Source organism: Bombyx mori, chromosome 8 (genome assembly GCF_030269925.1).
Source record: "Bombyx mori chromosome 8, ASM3026992v2".
In the NCBI taxonomy this organism is placed as follows: Eukaryota; Metazoa; Arthropoda; class Insecta; order Lepidoptera; family Bombycidae; genus Bombyx; species Bombyx mori.
The window spans coordinates 1,142,178-1,163,549 of NC_085114.1; the positions used below are offsets into that span (position 1 = coordinate 1,142,178).

General features: G+C 38.5%; 1 protein-coding gene across 1 annotated transcript in view; it reads left to right on the forward strand.

The window, feature by feature from the left end:
• The window catches only part of LOC101738658 (cationic amino acid transporter 3), a 23,401-nt gene continuing 2,029 nt past the window's right edge, over positions 1-21,372 (forward strand). Inside the window, exons 1-10 of the mRNA XM_004925342.5 lie at positions 1-249; positions 13,479-13,710; positions 14,092-14,376; positions 15,411-15,515; positions 16,784-17,070; positions 17,627-17,864; positions 18,273-18,375; positions 19,097-19,251; positions 19,727-19,869; positions 20,770-20,878. Coding sequence (XP_004925399.2) covers positions 13,479-13,710; positions 14,092-14,376; positions 15,411-15,515; positions 16,784-17,070; positions 17,627-17,864; positions 18,273-18,375; positions 19,097-19,251; positions 19,727-19,869; positions 20,770-20,878 — 1,657 coding nt within the window. The 5' untranslated portion in view covers positions 1-249. The remainder of the gene's footprint in view (positions 250-13,478; positions 13,711-14,091; positions 14,377-15,410; positions 15,516-16,783; positions 17,071-17,626; positions 17,865-18,272; positions 18,376-19,096; positions 19,252-19,726; positions 19,870-20,769; positions 20,879-21,372) is intronic.

A 21,372-nucleotide genomic window follows, 5' to 3' on the forward strand; every position in this document is an offset into this window, starting at 1 on the left:
GATTGGAGACCGTAGAATAGTGGCTGTTTAATACAGTTGCGGACTTGGTTCTTGGTTCACAATACCACAATTTCATTTCTTTCAATTTTCATTCAGTGTCCGACGGAAATTAGCGCGCGTCGGTTGTGTGTTTAACATGATGGAATTGTTTTTAAAGTAATTCTCTTTCGTGTTTGTGGAGATCTTTTTTTAAATTTATACCTAGTTTTTGGGGTCGTGAACTTTGTGATTTAATAAGGATTTTTAAAGGTGAGTTTTAAAATTAGCTCTCCCCACTTGTGTAGCGCCAAGCACTGGACCTCACTAGCAGACGATAGATGAGATTTTAGTTATGGTGCTAGTGGTATATGCTGCTCAATCCTTAGACTACCTTCCATACGAAGCGTTCATCCTGAAGGATCACAAAAAGGACAACAGGCTTTCCACGATAGGCACGGATTATTTCTGGGCTGCTGCAAGAAAGCAAGAAAGAATTTTACAAAAAATATTTTTAACGTTGGAGGGAAATGGATCCAGGGGTCAGAGCCTAAGGAATGTAGACCGACCCATAGAAAGTACAAGTGTAAAAGCAACTTGACACGAAAATCAATGACACGCTTCACTGTGCCAACGACAGTCAAAACTTGCGACAAATCGTCTAGTCTCAGTGGAATTGAACACAGTGAGCGCGGCAAGGCGAGCCTTAAGGAGAATGTGTTGTAGAAACTGTTTCTACAGCGCTTTATTAAGCCTTACATAACATTGTCAAAATCTTCAAACAACCGGTATAAACAAGAGATGATGCAACCCGTGTTAAAATTGTACATGAGACGTTTTCTCTCTTTTTTTTATTCCTTAGATGGGAGGACGAGCTCACAGCCCACCTGGTGTTAAGTGGTCACTGGAACCCATAGACATCTACTACGTAAATGCGCCACCCACCTTGTGGTATAAGTTCTAAGGTCTCAAGTATAGTTATAACGGCTGCCCCACCCTTCAAACCGAAACGCATTACTGCTTCACACCAGAAATAGGCAGGGTGGTGGTACCTACTCGCGCGGACTCACAAGAGGTCCTACCACCAGTAATTACGTAAATTATAATTTTGTGGGTTTGATTTTTATTACACAATGTTATTCCTTCACCGTGGAAGTCAATCGTGAACATTTGTTGAGTACGTATTTCATTAGAAAAATTGGTACCCGGCTGGAATTCGAGCATCGGTGCATCTCTCAACACGAATGCAGCGGACGTCTTATCCCTTAGGCCACGACGACTTCAAGTCTATCAGTCTAGTCTAGTCTAGCTTCAAAGTTCCAAATAAACTACGTGGCTAAACCGGTTCTTTTGTCGGCCATGAACAGTTAAATAAACAATAAATAAATAAAGTAACCATATAAAAAAGTAAATCAAACATAGTCTGTCTGTCTGCGAATAATTACAGTAAAATCCACTAATACAATACAAACATGTCATTGTACAAAGTAAACACGCATGATACAGATCGTAAGAAATATACGTGTTTTTTATCATTAGCATTTGAAGTACAAGTGTGCAGACTTGCTCAATTCCGTCTCGTCTCATTTGTGTTAGGACTTATACTTGTGGCCTCAATGCGCAAGGAGTTTTGCCGCAAAGATAGGCTATATAAGCCATCTTCGAGCGCACGAGCGCCAAATCGACGGATAGGAGTCAAAGTGGTCGCCATGGCCGAAATCGGTCGGATGAATCATCATACTTGTGGCAAAGCAATCCATTCATATACCAATTTCTTGCCTGTTTCTATTGCGAAACACTCATGTCTTCTGATTTTAAGGTTTGTTTTAAGCATCGTAGAATTTAAGGAAGATCCAATTAACTCGATAGAAAGCATTATCAATGTAATTTTCTATAAAACTGATGCGGAGGATATATTTAGTTACAACTACTGGCTTACTGGTGGTAGGACCTCTTGTGAGTGTGCACGGGTAGGTACCACCGCCCCGCTTATTTCTGCCGTGAAGCAGTAATGAGTTTCGGTTTGAAGGGTGGGGCAGCCGTTGTAACTATACTGAGACCTTAGAACTTATATCTCAAGGTGTGTGGCGCATTTACGTTGTAGATGTCTATGGGTTCCAGTAACCACTTAACACCAGGTGGGCTGTGAGCTCGTCCACATATCTATGCAATATAAAAAAAAAAAACTCCGGTTCATCAACAAAAAATCTATAGACGTCGAATTTTCCACGGTACTAAAAAAGGAAGCTGTAATCAAGACAGTGAAATAATTCAGACATACATACACCTGTCCCTTCTATTTCACTTTCATATTCCTTGTTTACCTATGCCACTAACACTCCACACGGATATACACATTATATATTATTTAGCTAGCACACGTAACTGTACTAAATATATTCACATACATTTAGCCATTCAAATACAAATATTATACTTCAAATCTGTATAAAAAGAATGATCGAGTAGAGATACTATGTTATAACCCTGTTGGATTTGTATTTTATTGGTATCACTTCTAAGACGCATGATCCCACAGACACAACCCACTGAGTTTCTCGCCGGATCTACTCAGTGGGTCGCGTTTCCGATCCTGTGGTAGATTCTGCGAAGCACTGCTCTTGCTAGGGTCAGTGTTAGCATAACTCCGGTTTGAACACCGTGAGCTCACCTACTAGCTAAGGTTACGCTGAAATAGCCTCTCAAGGCTATCAGCTTAGGTAGGGAAAAAACGCATGATTCTCATCTAAAAGAAACTCATCATTATTATCTTCATATAATCTTCGTTTGTAAGTTATATGATGTAAAAGTAATCACAAGCCAAATATTCGTATCCAACCTAACGCGACTTCATAATGTATGTTTAAGGTGTACACTATAGGCATATTATCGTATGATGCTGTGAATGGTTGATTATTCCCTCCCGGCTGAGCTTGTGCTCGCCCTCCTGTCCTGGTGAAACTGGAAAGGCCACCGAGCCACCAGTAATCCATCAATCATAAAAAAAAATTGGTTGTATTATCTATGTTCAAAAACATACCTGGCTACCTTGAGACAGTCCATTTATCCATAAAAGCCATTCAATGAATAAAAAAAGTATGAAATTGACATAGATAATTAAATTAAAATAAAAAATTTCAGAAACAAGTCCATATGAGTACATAGAATAATTGTTATATTGTTAAAGAAATAATTAATTTTGTTTAATATACATTAATATTAAATAAATATGATTAATAAAACAATTTCAGAATTAACAGCAGTCGACCCCAATGACACACATATCATTTTTAACTACTCCAATAGTAACATAAAATAATTCATTTCTTCCCTACTTTCCCTATACGCTTTTTTTTCTACCCATGCTGATAGCCTTGAGCTATTTCAGATTCGGCTTGACGTATAAGTGAGCTCACGGGACTCAAACCGGGAGTGTTGCAAACACAGGCCCTAGCAAGAGCAGTGCTTCGCAGAATCTACCACCGCATCGGAAACGCGACCCACTGAGAAGATCCGGCGAGTAACTCAGTGGGCTGTGTATATGGGTTAATTTACTCGTCGAACTCTTCGTCACGAGCGACGGGTTCGGCGCGAACGGTGACCGGTGCTTGTGGTACCTAAAAGCACCGTTAATGAATCGGGAGGATCGGTAATGACGTATTTAGGGTCCTATTCGCTGGTAGTCTAAAGAAGTATTCCAGCGACGCTGTGTCCACTAGGTGAGCGAATAACACTTAATATTAAATGTATTTATCGTAGCTTAGACGACCGTTCGTTTTAAAAAAAAAACCCGTTAGATTTGCTATAAATTTACTATAAACAGGATGTTCGCTGTCTCACCACTAGTCTTAGTAACAAATTGATAATTAAATACTTTAGAGACTTTAGACTTTTACTATACTACTATCCATAATCATTTAAAAAATTCACACGTATTGAGAAAACGACATTTATTGGTGTTAGTTGGAAGTTTAGACATGTTATGTTTTGTATATACAGTATAGATATAGTAACTATACTGAGACCTTAGAACTCATATCTCAAGGTGGGTGGCGGCATTTACGTTGTAGATTTCTATGGGCTCCGGTAAACTATTAACATCAGGTGGGCCGTAAGCTCGTTCACCAACGTAAGCAATAACAAAAAAATTGTATATATTATTATACTTTTATAATTCTAATAATATTATAGACCAATTTCTTGCACATCTCCAAATAAGTTTATGATCCATCGAAGAGTACAAAATTGTTTCTGTTAATGGAGGTATCAATCAACATTGATGTAAAACGTCTCTACAATGATATTAAGAGCCACAACAGTAACTCAGCCTCTTGTAACCCGGCCTTGTAACTCCCTGTAATAAAACCCGGCGGAATCCCAAAAACTATTTTTTAATCTAAACAACTTTTATAACCTCAGGGCCCTAAGTCACAGGAAGTCCTGGAATATAATTTCAAGGACAGTCGTTAACCATAGGCCCGTGCTGGATCAAACCCTGTCCAGAAGATATAAGCCGCTACAACCAACGGTGATGGAACCATTACTAATATCGTCAGCGAGTTTTGAAATTGCTTCTGTGGGCTACAAACTAATTTTTCTGACGAGTAATATCTTACAAAATAATATTTATTTATTTATTTATTTATTTATTTAATACAAGGAGAACCAACAGCCAACTAACAAAGTATAATAATATAACAAATAATAGAAACAAAAAGCCAATTAAAGGTTCTCACCAATATAAACAAATTAAAAACACTAGAGAAACAAAAGCATAGAAACAAAAAAAAAATTAAAAACAATCAGTAAGCAAGAAACAACATAAGGAATGGAGGAAAACACCAGACTAATTTAAATGTACACTTATGTATAAATGTCACAAATTAATTAAAAACTGTTGTGCTACACATGCTACAATATGCTTTACAAACAAAAAAAAACAATAAATTCAAGAGCATTCGGTTCGAATTTGCTAATGACGCAAATGTCCAAATCCCTCCTTTTGTTTCTGAACCACCCACGCTATACAAACACACAATATATTCTCATAATATTTCGTTCACAAAACTGAGTAGTTCCATCCAGTGATACTGCTCAGAAACAATCATTAGAACAGATTAGAACATTAAATTTTCAAACGATGCAGTTAGAAAATAAAACCCCAACTCTTCGGGGATTGTAAAGAACAATCTCTGTAATTTTTATTCCCTGATTTTTCTCTAATCAAACTATAATTAAATAATTGTGTAGTTTTGAGCAAAGCTGTATGACAGTCCCAAAAAACTAGCAAATTAGCCACGAAAAAACCGGTCTAACGCTTCCGTTACTGTATATGTTATACACATATTATTCTACCTACTACATATTATATACATCTTATAACCTTTAGATCATTCATTTACAACACATCAAATACTTTCAGTTCAGACACGGAAGCTTAAAGACAAAACTAGTTTGTTGATGTTTTTTTGTTTGTGTTTTAACACGTTTAGGCTTCAAAGGTGAACAAGTTTTTGCTTATTTATCAGTACTATGGCCTCCCAGCAGTCGAAATTCGACTATAATTAATTGAAATTATAATTTTGAACGTTATTATGGTTCTATTGTCAAAGACTAATTATACTTCCGACAGATTTCGCCAAGACTACACTACAGACAAGTAATATTAAAGACAAACACTATTAATTTATACTCAATTTGATCACAGACTTTAAACAATAACTAAAGTTTGACAATAAACAAAAAGTATATATGTGTTGAGTTAAATACATGGTAGTGTGTGTAATGTTTTAGTATTGATTTAATTTATTTTTTATGCATAATTTAAAAAAAATACTAACATTCTGCATTCCTTCTCTACATTCTCTAAAAGTTTTGGAATTTTCCTACTCCTCCGTCTGCGCAATTTTCGTAAAAAGGGGTACAAAGTTTTTGCTTCGCGTATTAATCTAATATATAAAATTCTCGTGTCACGGTGTGCGTGATTGAACTCCTCCGAAGCGGCTCGACCGATTTTCGTGAATCTTAGCGTCCATATCGGCCAGGGTGGAGAATCAAACAACATCTATTTTTCATACCCTTAAGTGATAAAGGTTGTCCACCCCAAACATTTTTTTTTGGATAAATTTTTTGGTTATAATGAGGTATTATGTGGTTTAATGAGGTCTTTGAGAATTTTATATATTAGACTAGAGTTTCCCTAGAAATCTTATTTAAAGCAACACAACGTTAGCGGGGTCAGCTGGTATATTATAAGATCAGTTTAGTCGGCCCCTTTGAGTCTGCTAGAGCATTATTCGGCAAATACTTTATTCTCCGGGCACGTCAAATGTCAACTATTTCATGTTATCAAGGACAGCCGCAGTCGACACGTAATGTTTTACTAGATTGCAACAGTCGGTATACTATTCGCAAGCCCACGCTCAACATTAGAATTCTAATTTTTTTCCTCTCTCCAAGTCAATCGTTTTATGCAAATTAATACTTTAATATTAGAACCGAGGCCACTGTCTTTAATCTAAGAAAATAATTGGCGATCATAAACAACACAGAGTCTAGAACCTGTGGTTTTATGGAGACGAAACTCCGTTTTTTTAACAAACACTAACTACTAGGTACTTTAAAATTGTACATAAAATCGTTAAGGTCACGAAAAACAAATCCGACTGAACATTTTTTACATACTGGATTTGGATTTTTTAACAAATCAGGTTTTCGTAACCGGCCAGAAAGTCACAGACGTTATAAAGAAAACTTCCGATTTATCCCATCGACATAGTTAATGTTTTATTGGATTTATCCAAAATCTAGCCCACTGAGTTTCTGGCCGGATCTTCCCAATAGGTCGCGTTTCCGATCCGGTCATAGATTCTCCGAAGCACTGCTCTTGCTAAGGGCCGGTGTTAATAACACCTCCGGCTTGAGCCCCGAGAGCTCACTTACACGCTAGGGTAACGCTGATATAGCCTCTCAAGGCTATCAGCATAGGTAGGGAAAAAATCCAAAATCATGTGATATGTGTAATTGTAACTACAGTAACTTCAAGAGCTCGGCATTAAGCAGCGTTTATCGTCTTCGGTACAGTCTCATATCCTCACCTATTTTAGTCAAATATGCCACCAAGGGTAGGGAGGGGGCTATTGTGTGACTTGTGGCCCAAGGAAGATTGAGGGTACCCGGCCACGAAGAAGATCGCTTATAAGGTGGAATGATCAGATAAAAGTGGCAGTAAATGGCTCATTATCACTACATGAATGCACGAGGAGGGCAACCATCAGAGAAGAGTGGCGGCGTGTTGTGAAGCTTGCCACCAACAACTGAAGTGATGGCCACGACCACTCTGGCAAGAGTGATACCGACAAAGAACTCAAGTCACAAGAGTACACTTACTAGAGTAATCGGAACTCAAGTCACAAGTTCGGATGGCACCTACTTCAAACGATGATTGAAGTCGTCGTGGTCCAAAGGATAAGACGTCCGGTGCATTCGTATCGAGTGATGCAACGGTGTTCGAATCCCGCAGGCGGGTACCAATTTTTCTAATGAAATACGTACTTAACAACTGTTCACGATTTACTTCCACGGTGAAGGAATAACATCGTGTAATAAAAATTAAACCCGCAAAATTATAATATGCGTAATTGTTGGTGGTAGGACCTCTTGTGAGTCCGCACGGGTAGGTACCACCGCCCCGCCTATGTCTGCCGTGAAGCAGTAATGCGTTTCGGTTTGAAGGGTGGGGCAGCCGTTGTAACTATACTGAGACCTTAGAACTTATATCTCAAGGTGGGTGGCGCATTTACGTTCTAGATGTCTATGGGCTCCAGTAACCACTTAACACCAGATGAGCTGTGAGCTCGTAGACCCATCTAAGCAATAAAAAAAAAACGCTCTTGTTAAATCTCTATGTCAACGTTCCACATCATTAAAATATAATAATAAGGATAAGTAAATTCAGTCTAAGCCAAACGTCATTGAAAAATTTAAATGGCGCTATATTTTGCTTCCTATTATAATTGAAAGTCAAACAAAACATTCCTTAAGCAAACGTTTCCCTCCAAACTAGGACATTGAATGCTTTAGATGATTATTTAGTTGGATCTTAACAAGAATTATTTTTCGAAAAAAAAAAAAACACCAAATTATACGACATAACGTTGATAAACTGAAATATTTTAAAACTTTTATTCGTTTACAAACAAATCCAGTTTAATGATCTAAGATATGACTCTTCAGTTTAGTTTGCGGAATCATCATAATAATATACTTAAGATAAGACTGAAGCCATCTTTGTACTAATTCAGGTTTCAGTTGGAATGTCATTTGTATTACAAAATAAATATTAGGTCTTTGCGTTTGACGTTTTTATGTATGGCTAATAATAAAAAATTTAAATTCAAAAGAATTTCATTTAAAAAATATGGAATTATTTTTTCTAGTTCAGTGATTTGTTTATTGATTAGTGTTATCTATACATATAAAAATGAATTGCTGTTCGTTAGTCTCACTAAAACTCGAGAACGGCTGGACCGATTTGGCTCATTTTGGTCTTGAATTATTTGTGAAAGTTCAGAGAAGGTTTAAAAGGTAGACAATTATGAAAATGCTCGGAATTCAATAAAAATAACAATTTTGTTTTTCCTTTGATGTGTCCCCCGTCGGATGGATACCTTAAGTTTGTTTTAAGTTTATTTTATACAAAAGTTTAGATCTTTTATTTATCGATTGGGGCACTACGAAGTCTGCCGGGTCAGCTAGTTTTTTCATAAATATGGACATAAACTTAAAAGACTAGTAATTATTGAATAAGAGTTCCGTCGCGGTTACAATGTCGGAGAAGCGATTCACAACATTAATGAAATGTACGGAGTGAAGCACAGAGTGAACACTACCTACGAACGCATGACTCGTGACTGCTTAGAATTCTTTCAACATGGAATGTTTACCAAAAAAATTGAAAACCGTGGTAGCAAGAAAAAGTCAACAACGACGAATTAAAGGCGACTATCACTGCAGCTGACGAGACTCAATCTACCGTTGGTACAAGGGTACAAGATGCTTAACAGGCACAAAAACGAAAGGTTTTTGAACCACATTGCGACTTGCTTATTTTTGATAATCATAAGCGGTCATCATGTTGGTTAGACCCTGGTTCAGGAGCTAGGGAATGCCCTAAATAAAAACTTATTCTTAAAGAGTCATGGCCATTATTTGGTTTTCTAGTGCGGGTATAATTAATTCATTACAGCTTCTTACCAAATGGCACCAGTACTACTGTGGATGTGTACTGTGAGGAACTGGACACAATCATGATAAACTCGCGAATCTCTGGCCGCCTTTGTTTAATCGCTCGTCCTTGCTGCTCATACAAGACAATGCACGACTCCATACGGCCCTATGGAAAAATGGAAGTTTTGCGTACCGTATTCACCAAGCTCTGCGCTGACAGACTTCTAGCTTTTCCAAAGCTTGGACAACACTTTGGCAGAGTAAAAATTCAATACCTGAGAGGCAGTACAAATGTATTTGAAGAGTTTCTTGATTCCCGTACACCTGACTCCTTCAAGAAGGGCTTCTTCTTTTGATGTCATCGTAGCCTAAAAACGTAGATAAGACGCCTGGTGCATCCTTATTAGATGATGCGACTGTGCGGGGGTTCGAATCCCACGGCAAAAACCCATTTTTCTAATGAAATACGTACTTATGAAATGTTCAAGATTGACTTCCACGGTAAAGGAACAACATCGTAGAATAAAATCAAACCCGCAAAATTACAATTTGCGTAATTACTGGTGGTAGAACGTCTTGTGAGTCTGTAGGAGTACGTATCACCACCCTGCCTATTTCTGCCATGAAGTAGTAATGCGTTTCGGTTTAAAGGGTGGGCCAGCCGTTATACTGTAAAAACTGAGACCTTAGAACTCATGTCTCAAGGTGGATGGCAGCATATTTACGTTATACATGGGTCCAGTAAAAAAAAAAAAACACAAAAACATATTACACGAAGAGCCTTCAACGACTTACAGCGTTTGATCAAGTGCCAAGCCGTGGATGGATTGGGCATCGAAACACCTAGATATACCTTTTAGCACAGTTCTTAATAGCCCCTGATAGATGTCAATATACAAAGGTCAAGGTACAAATGATATATTATTATGTACTATAATACAGCGGCCGGTTGTATAAGATCATATAGAATAATTAAGATATACTAAAAGTAGCATTAGGTAGAAGAAATGAAAAAATCTGAGTAAACAAATGCAACATAATTTGTTTTAAATAATGTGAGCATTTGAAACTACATCAAAATTCTAAATATAGTCTAGCGGTCTTCAACGATAGATTGACACGTTCAATATTCTCTTTGTTCGAGTTGCCTCAAATATGAGACGACATGCAAAATCGGTTTTGCATTTTGTAACAAAGATAAAATACGTTATTTCTAAAGATAGTACTTTGTTAAATTATAAATATATTTCTTTATTTCGTTATCTATACTAATATATAAATCTAAAGTGATTTTTACGGATGTTCCGTTATGACTACTGGACCATAGATCCGATTGTCTTGAAGCTTGGTATCCGTGTAGAAAATACATGTACTTAATGGATAGGGTAATATTTATATGAGTGTAGGACTCCCTACACCAGTTGCGGGGGCATTAATGATGAGATAATCTTTGTGCGGATGAGAAAATATAATAATGTTAATTTTAAATGCCTAGCGAAGCGGACGGGTACAGCTTTTTATACATATTTTTATAATATTATAACAGTTTTGTTTGACAAATTTAACAATTTTTTTCTTTGAGTTTTAGTCATAGTTTAATTGAAGGCAGTGTCCGTGACGGCCTTCACATGGAAAATTACTCGCAAGCGGTACTGATTGTCGTTTCAAAGGTTTGATCGCGGGTATGTATAGCGGAATTAAAATAAATTAAATCACAGAAACCCTAACGGAATGCAGACGAAAATTCAGCGTATCCGCTGGAAATAGTAACAACCGGATGAAGTTTTTTATCAGTAGGGTGAAGTGAGCACGAAAGCGAAGATCCACTGATACATTCTACTGAGTTTCTCGCAGGATCTTCTCAGAGGGTCGCGATTTCGATTCAGTGGTAGATTCTGCGAAGCACTGCTCTTAGTAGGGCTAGTGTTTTTTTTTATTGCTTAGATTGGACGAGCTCGCAGCCCACCTGGTGTTAAGTGGTTACTAGAGCCCATAGACATCTACAACGTAAATGCGCCATCCACCTTGAGATATAAATTCTAAGATCTCAGTATAGTTACAAGGGCTGCCCTACCCTACCAACAATCCGGTTTGTTTGTTCCGTGATTCAAGAGTCCCGGTTTGAATGGTGGCCCATTATGTTACAGCGGCTCTGAGCTGCTGAGAGAGCCTCACAATAACAGCAATACAATTGTGATTGAAACCTCGCGTCTCAAGGTTAGAGACGCCATTATAAATACGTTTGGAACTCGTCTAGTCATTCTAGCAAAAAAAAAAGTTATATATATAATTATCTGCAGATGATCAGACGGATTTGGGTTTTGGCGGCAGAACACTTTGTTTTTGTTGTATACTAAATACGGTGTGAATCAATAATACAACTATTTTACATTTAAAACAAGTTTTTTGCGGTTTTATTTCGGGTTTTTATTGTAATTTTATTACTTTCGACATTTCGAATCCTTTATAGTTTTCCTGTTCATGGACGACTAAGGTCTAGATCAGTGATTCTCAACCACTTTTCAACCAAATTTCAAAAGTGTGCCGCCAAATTTTGCGATTATATAATAATGTTAATATTATTAAACTATATAATTTTAAAAGAAAAATATTTTAAACATGAATATATATTTAAATCCACAAAAAAAAAATTATAGTATTTTTTAGTTTATTTCGTATATTAACATTTTTTGATAAACTATTTATGCAGTGTGTTGTAGTAAATAAATAATTTTTTTCTTTTTTTTTGTGTGCCGTCAAATTTTGAAATCGTTAAATATGTGCCGCAACAAAAAAAAGGTTGAGAATCACTGGTCTAGATCCTTAAAATAGAAAATTAGATACAGTGAATATTAAACAATTTTAATTATATCTACGATTCACAAAATCCAAAATAAACACTGTTGATCTATTACAATAATATATAACAAAGCAATTAAAAACAATTTTGAATCATAATGGAAAAAATATTTTTTTTATAATACTAATTGAACAGACATTGCAATAAATCGTGTTTGTATCGAACGGCCATTTCAACGCCCCCTTCACCTTAAGACTTCGTATAGAACACTCGTATTCTAAGACATAAGCTCGACCTCGACTTCATCGAGGTTACATTACTAAACACCTTGAGGAACCCTCGAAATCTGTGTTCTAGACGTAGCTTGGTCTTGTAATGAGGTTATCATGACTTGACTTGATCAATACTAGCAGGCAGCGAGCGACTCAACTGTATCTATGAGCATCGACCCTGACTATTAAGACATTTTCTCTATTAAAAAACCGCCCAGTGGAGCAAACTTTTTCATATTGTGATTCGAGGAGTGCTCGAAGAGTTATTTTGTTACATTGATTAAGGCGAGGTCGCAAAAGTTTTGAGGTTAACATCTAACTATATACTGATGATTGATTCATCAACGCGGAACCTAAGCCGCTAAATTTACATACTTGTGCAGCTGAAGGTTTTATACCGTAAATTCCCACTAAGGGGGTAAATAAGGGTAAATCGGGTAATTATCGGGTTGCTAGCGACCCGCCCTCGCTTCGCTTCGGAAACATTACATTTTATTATTGATAGCTGAGTCCCGCGATGTTATGATGTTATAATGTCCTGTCGTAACGCGGGTGACGCCGCGGGGCGAAGCTAGTCTAAAAAAAGTAAAGCCTAAGTTACTCATTATATCATCAGCTACCTATCAATAAAAGTTCTTTCAAAATCGGTCCAGCCGTTCTAGAGATTAGCCGGAACAAACAGACAGACAGACAAAAATTGTAAAAAATGCTATTTTGGTGTATGTGCCGTATGCCTATTCATATGCCTGTAGTAAAAAGCGGTTATTTGAATTTTACAAACAGACACTCTAATTTTATTTATATGTATAGATTTAAAAGTAAGAAACATAAATGTAAAAAAAAGCATACATACATCTATTTATAAATAAATGTATGCATTTATTAGGGTATTTCAAAAGTTAAGAGGTTTGAGCCCCTTAAATAGGGGTGAAAAGTTTATATGGGAATTACATTTACTTACAAGTGTGGCGGTAGCCATCATAGAATCTAAGCTTTTTGACAGATTCCTGAATCTCATTTGGACCAATTTGGAGAAATTCACACCCTGTGTGGAAGATCTTTCCTTTTTCCATTACCAATGTTCTGTTAAATGTTACAATTACAAAAAGGCCAGGACGTCTTTAAAGCTTTGAGTGACGAAAGTTTTTCGTGTTTAATAATCTTTAATAGTCTACGCTAAATTAAAATTATATCTCCCACAGATGGGCTGCGGTAAGATCTTCGCGACGCTACGTCGGTGCAAAAAAATTGATTATGACGACGACACCACCCAGTTGTCCAGATGTCTTGGACTATTCGACCTCACCTCTCTAGGAGTCGGGAGTACCCTCGGTCTAGGAGTGTACGTGCTGGCCGGCGCTGTCGCCAAGACTGTTGCTGGACCGGCGGTTGCCATCAGCTTTTTGGTGGCAGCCATTTCTTCTGTATTTGCTGGTGAGTGTGCCAATCTTTCTTCGGAAGCCACTGTATTAATTAATTTCGTCGGTCAGCACCATTTGCTTTTGCTTGTGTAGAACAAGTCGAAACAGCTGATTACATCAAATTGCTAAAGCTGTTTATTTTAGGTCTTCTCGACTTCTTTGAATAGAGATACATTGTAAGTTAGAGTACTGAAAACCCGCTTCACACAGCAATAATGAATAACTATGGATATTGGTAAATATTTTCACCGTTGACAAAAACCGAAAAATGAAACCATTCCATCAGTATTTTCTTATGACGTTGTCACGTTCAACTGTCGTCAGTTTTTACTGTTGACTTTACAGACAACCGTTTTTTTTTCCAACTATTGTGAACAATATTTCTCTCCCCCAGGGTTATGTTACGCAGAATTCGCTTCAAGAGTCCCAAAAGCCGGTTCAGGCTATAACTACAGTTACGTGAGCGTCGGGGAGTTCATCGCGTTCACGATTGGTTGGAACTTGATCTTGGAGTACGCTATAGGAACAGCCAGCGTCGCCAAAGGCATGGCGGTCTACATTGACACCCTCTTCAATAACACCATGGCGAAAACCTTGACCGCGGCTACTCCGATCAATGTGTCCTTCTTGGCTGACTACCCTGATTTCTTTGCATTTGGTCTAGTTTTTTTGGTAACTAGTGAGTATATATCTTTTACTTTTGTTTTCCTTAGATGGGAAGATGATACCAGAATTGAAAGACAGTCCCATCTTTGGAATCTGAGCCTAGTTTACGTCACACTAGACTTTTGAAGTCGTCGTGGCCTAAAGGATAAGACGTCCGGTGCATTCGTATGTAGCGATGCACCGGTGTTCGAATCCCGCAGGTGGGTACCAATTTTTCTAATGAAATACGTACTTAACAAATGTTCACGATTGACTTCCACGGTGAAGGAATAACATCGTGTAATAAAAATCAAACCCGCAAAATTATAATTTGCGTAATCACTGGTGGTAGGACCTCTTGGGAGTCCGCACGGGTAGGTACCACCACCCCGCCTATTTCCGCCGTGAAGCAGTAATGCGTTTCGGTTCGAAGGGTGGGGCAGCCGTTGTAACTATACTGAGACCTTAGAACTTATATCTCGAGGTGGGTGGCGCATTTACGTTGTAGATGTCTATGGGCTCCAGTAACCACTTAACACCAGGTGGGCTGTGAGCTCGTCCACCCATCTAAGCAAAAAAAAAAAAAAAAGGGGGAAGATGGTATTGACTCGTGCCATTTCCCACCATGCCCTATTTGAGGGTTTAATTTTATTACACGGTGTGTTTTTTCTTCATCATATTCGTTAATAAGCACATGCTAGATATTTAATTAACTATGTAGAATTGGTTATTGCCTAAGGAAAGAGGGCTTCAAGCTGTAGTAAAATAGTGTAAAATTACAGGCAGCAGAGTCGTTCTGTGACCCCGCTTGAGTATCGATACAGGCGGTAGAGCTGTTCTATAACGCCGCTTCGATATCGATACCATCATCACCTTGTCTAATTCTACTTCAAAGCAGTCGCGCATTCCAAAGTCACGTCGTGATCTCCATGTGCCAGATACCCGCATAATACTATCCATAGTATCCCGATATAAATACAAAAAGAAAAAAAAACTTTATTTTTATTTTTATTCCAATTAAGTTTGTTGGAAGTTTAATGCAACGATTTTCTCAAATATCTCTTCTAGTTCTGCTCGGTATTGGAGTTAACGAATCTGCGAAAATGAATAACGTATTCACGGCCCTCAATGTATTAACTGTCATAGTTGTTGTCGTCGCGGGCGCTGTCAAAAGTAAGTACACACTTCCTTTCTCATTTTTCATTTTCTCATTAATTTGTTTCTAAGAGATTCCAATCCGCATTAAGCCAATTTCCAATATTACCCCGATCAAATACCTTCATTCGACGTAAAAAGTAATTACATACTTAACACCTTGACTGCTTTTTGCGGCTTAAATAGCTCCACCACGTACGGCAGTCTCCTTGTGTGGCAGTCAAAACCGCGCTCTTTCTATCGGTGCGGGAGGCGACTGTGTCCATATTTCTATCGGTTTGGGTTTCAGGGCCTATCAGGTCGTCATACGCACTCGCTGAAAGTCGAGAATGATCACACAGTAAACGTGTGGCTAAATGTTTTTGTTTTGTCATAAAGTTATTTTTCTTATTAATAACTTGATAAACTTCTACGTCGTCATAAGTTAGCTTAACGATATGATAATATCTACTTAGTACATATAAATAATTTGATAAATTATTATAACATTTTTGGTAAGCGTTTTTGCCTAACATAAAATATGCATACAATCGTTCAATCTACCAATGTTCTATGAAGGTATACTATGACACTCCGAATTAAATACACTAGGCTGTACCAGCTCGTGTTGCTTTCGAATATCAATAAAACTCGAACCAATGTCTTGATTGATACACACGTAAAATATCAGCCCAATGAGTTACTCGCCGGATCTTCTCAGTGGATCGCTATTCCGATGCGGTGGTAGATTCAGCGAAGCACTGCTCTTGCTAGGGCCAGTGTTAGCAGCACTCTGGTTTGAGCCCCTGAGCTCACCTACACGTTAGGGCGAAGCTGAAATAGCCTCCCAAGGCTATCAGCATAAGTAGGGAAAAAAAAGTTAATAAGCGCGGGGCGTGACGTCGCCCTGCATGCGCATCATGAAAAGTATGCCCATCTCTCTCTCGCGCGTTCTGGTTTATGAGTGTGAAGGGGACAGTTAATGTTTTGTTTTTGTTAATGTCTATAAATATAGCGTGGTCTTATTTTATTATTGTTTTAATATTCAATTATTATTGTCTGATTATAATTGCATAAGTTGATAAAAAATGCTATGCAATAGCTTTACGGCGGCAGTCCCCGAGTGCCACACGTGTTTTTTACACACACTAGCCGTGTCAGCAAATTCCATCAGGTTGAGCCCGTGAGCTCACCTACCCGTCCGGACATAGCTGGAAAAGACTCTTAGACTAGCAGCGAATAGGTAGGGATATTTGTAGTAAAATTTCACACGATCCTCATTATCATTAAATTATGATTTGCACCAGGTAACCCAGCTAACTGGAACATCAAACTAGCCGATATTCCACCCGAGTACGTGAGTCAAGCCGGGGAAGGAGGCTTTATGCCGTGGGGTGTGGCGGGCGTCATGGCGGGAGCGGCTAAATGCTTCTTCGGCTTCGTCGGCTTCGACTGCGTGGCCACCACGGGGGAAGAGGCCAAGAACCCGAAAAGAGACATACCTCTGTCAATAGTTCTGTCTCTGATCATAATCTTCTTGTCATATTTCTCCATCGCGACAGTGCTCACCATGATGCTGCCTTATTATATGCAGGTGAGGATTTTCAACCATCACTCAAAATACCCGCGTCTTTAGGTCCATGTCGTTGTAATGTGGTTTAAAGGTAAGAGCCCCACGTTCCCTATAGAGATTATTGTGTTCCATTGAGTGAAATGCAAAGAGCACTTCAAATATAGCTAGATCCTTATTTTTATTGTTACCTTACTAGGAATCGATGTTTGCCAACACTTTCACCTTTTTCGGGAAGATTATCTTTACAGCTGGAATCTGGCATGATCAATAATTAGCTATGGATATTATTATGGCTGATGTGTTTATCTAGGATTCAACCCAATTTCGAATTAATTATATAATATTAAAGATAAAATCATACGTGTGTACGGTCACTAATGGACTTAGATGTTAGGGGGATATTACATTCAAATCTCATACGAAAGTTTGAACATGCCCCGCTTTGGTGAGTGATGGAGACGAATTCACTTCGGAGCGTGATGCTCTGAGTTGTGTTTATATGATCTAAGTTATATATAGTGGTGTTTCTCCCTTTACGGAAACCGAACTTTAATTTCATCGTTGTCATATTTAACAGGACGCGGAGGCCCCATTCCCCTACGTATTCGAACAGGTTAACTTACCGGTGATCAAGTGGGTGGTGACAGTGGGTGCTATATTCGCTTTGTGCACGAGTCTGCTCGGCACCATGTTCCCACTCCCGCGGGTGCTGTACGCTATGGCGTGTGACGGGGTGCTGTTCCGACCACTAGCCGCCATTCACCCGAAGACCAAGACCCCATTGTTGGCCACTGCGATTAGTGGATTTCTTTCGGGTGTGTATTACCAACTTTTTTTCCCGAGTATTTAATGGAGATAGGTCATGCTTATTGCCATATTTCTATAGATATAGAAACATACTATATAACGCTACTGCTACCTACCACTTCCTTGGACAAAACGGGCACAAGTGAAGATTGAATTACTCAATCAGTAGTGATAGTAGTTATTCATGGACGGTCTTTGATTTTAAATAATTATTATTTTAACTAAGTGCCTTGGCAAACCAACAATCCTATGCGGGTCCACAATAAGTCATGCTACTAAGAACACACGTGCAGCTGTACTTAATTAAAAAACTTTCTAATTCGATTCAATCTTTACTAACATAACTTCTTACTCTGAGACAGGCCTTAGGACTTATCTCCTATATATTTTAACATTGAAATACTTTTCTTTTTCAGCAATAATGGCAGCCATGTTCAATCTGAAACAACTGATAGACATGGTGTCTATTGGGACTTTGCTAGCGTACACCATCGTGGCAACAAGCGTTCTCATACTTAGGTAAGTTCTCGTAAACATGTTTCTTTTTTTCAACTTATCCGAAATAAGAATCATTATTTTTAATCACAGTCTGCCTCAAATAGATTATATTGCCTTGATTTTTTATTTAAGAACAGCTATGAATGAGCAATATAATGTTTAATCTATTCACAATTCAACTTATCGCGAATTAAAATGCAAATGTAGATGTTTTGAAGGTTTGATTTTTTGTGCGCCGGTTTTTACGAGTATTTTGTGAAGGTCAGTCAGTACGCCACTAAGGCGATACGCGATATATATAGTTATAATGTAATAATTCGTTAATTTATAAACGAAGAAAATGAATCTTATAAAGAACATGGGTACGAGACTTCATCCAGTGAAAGCTGGGGCAGCCGTTGTAACTATACTGAGACCTTAGAACTTATATCTCAAGGTGGGTGGCGCATTCACGTCGTAGATTTCAATGGGCTCCAGTAACCACTAAACACCAGGTGGGCTGTTTTTTTTTTATTGCCCTTGTAGGCAGACGAGCATACGGCCCACTGATGGTGAGTGGTTACCGTCGCCCATGGACTTCAGCGATGCCAGTAGCAGAGCCAAGCCGCTGCCTACCAAAAGTGGCTGTGAGCTCGTCCACCCATCTAAGCAATAAATAAAAAATGACAGAAATTTACGGGAGAGGCCTGGAGCAGTGGACTTTTCGTGGCTCGTGTGATGATAAAGAGTTTTCTCGATCCAGATACGAGGAGGAGGATGTATCTGTTGGCACGGAAAAAATATCGGCACGCGGGAGGGGAGTGCTAGCAGTATTAGGTCAGGGTTGCAACCTGCTCGGACTCAAGAACCCCACGCAACTCTCCTCCACCATCGCCAAGATTACCATCGCTGTCCTCTGTAAGTTCAGCTTTAAACTTTTGAAGAACTATTATTTATTTATTTATTTTATTTTATTGTGAAATTTATATTGGCGGACTGAATGCCCAAGGCATTCTCTACCAGTCAACCAAAGGTAGTGCAGAGTAAATAGTGGTATGTGCAATGAAATTTATATTAAATTATGAATAGATATACAAAAAATATATATTATATATACATATATACACAATCACATATAAATATACATAAACATACATACAGATAATAAGTATACAGTATTGTTAGTGTCAGTAAAAATAATCCTCCTAGAAGCAATTGTTTATCATGGTTCATGTAAAGTATGTACATCTAAGTTCATGAGAAGTCTAAATGAAATCTGATATTACTCGTGGCATTAGGAGTTCTATATGGGGGAGAGAGGGTGACGTCACTAGTGTACCATCAGTTCACTACTCATGCCACACCCCTCCCTGATGTTTATTATATGATACAGTCGTGGTGGCGCTGGCGACGTGCGTAGTATTGAGTGTGGACGGCGGAGCGGTGGCGGGAGCAATACTGGGGGCGATCCTGGTGGTATTACTGGTGGTGTTATACCGACAACCCACTAATGACGTATCCCATCTCTCATTCAAGGTAATTACATTAGACTAGTTTAGTGAAGCAGAGGAGATTCTGAAATGGAACTTTAAACCAACATCTATACTAATATTATAAAGCTGAAGAGTTGTTTGTTTGAACACGCTAATCTCAGGAACTACTGGTCCGATTTGAAAAACTCTTTCAGTGTTAGATAACTCATTTATTGAGGAAGGCTATAGGCTATATAACATCGCGGTACAAGTGGACCACCAATAAAGAGTGTTTCAAAATAGGGGTTTAAATAGCTCCTTAACATTCTATAATTCAAAAACATTTTCACTTTCTACGTAAATGAAGTGGGGGTAAAATTTAGCGTTATGCCAAAGTGACTATTCCACACGGACGGAGTCGCGAGCAAAAGCTAATTTAGTTACAAATTGGTATTTTCAAAGAATCGCAGGTCAATGTTAATAAGAAGCAGGAGAGAGTCACATGTAGAACATGAGAGACATTGTAAAACAGGACTGTTGAATGACAAAATACCTAATACTTACATAAGTTTAGGCAAGTTAATGATTGTTAAAATCATGGCAATGATTGATATTGAAATTCTTATTCGTCGTCTGTGTGGCGGGTAGCCATCATACAACGCAAGATAATTGACAGATGCCTGAATCTCGCTTACGACATTTTCAAGATAAGCTTGCATATATACAAGTTCCGAACAACAACATTCGGACCGTCGGTCTGCCGAGCAAAATCACCCGCTCGGTGGAAGATCTTCCCTTTGTCGTATACCTACAGTCTGTGCGCTTAGTGCGAGTTTTTTAACGTTCTCGATAGCGTAAAAGTTAAATCACCGGTCCACGCGAAACTGGAATAGCCCCTTAGACTACCAACGATTAGGTAGGGGAAAAATAGTTATTTATGCATAATACTGGAATATGTTTGAAGGTGCCGCTAGTCCCACTTGTCCCATACCTGAGCGTCTGCATGAACGTGTATCTGATGGTCCAGTTGGACTACCAGACGTGGGTTCGGTTTTTCATATGGCTTATAATCGGTAAGTTCCTTCAAATATTCTCCCCACTTTTTTTCCACAAGGAAGAAAATTAATTTCAAAATATTGTCCCGTGCCTTGTTCACACCGATACTTTTTTCATTTCTATTTTAATATGTGAACAAGCTTATTACCCAAATTTTGTTTGGTAATTGCGGCCGCTCACAGAAATAAGGCAATGCTACATGATAATCACCTTATCGTTGCCGAATCCTGATCACGCAGGAGCCAGTCACCGTCGTTGCCCTAGGCAAATCCTTACGGATCCATCAGACCCAATAACTCTTGCATTTTACGCCTTCAGCTCTAACACTAGGAGCAGACTTAGGAACCCCGGTAACCGTACTCGTCGAACTCGACAAAGAGTTCGACGTGCAACCTAACTCATGCATCAGCCCGCTGAGTTTCTCGCCGGATCTTCTCAGCAGGTCGCGATTCCGATCCGGTAGTAGATTCGCGAAGCAGCTACTCTTGAGTTGTTAGGTCTCCCTTGGGGT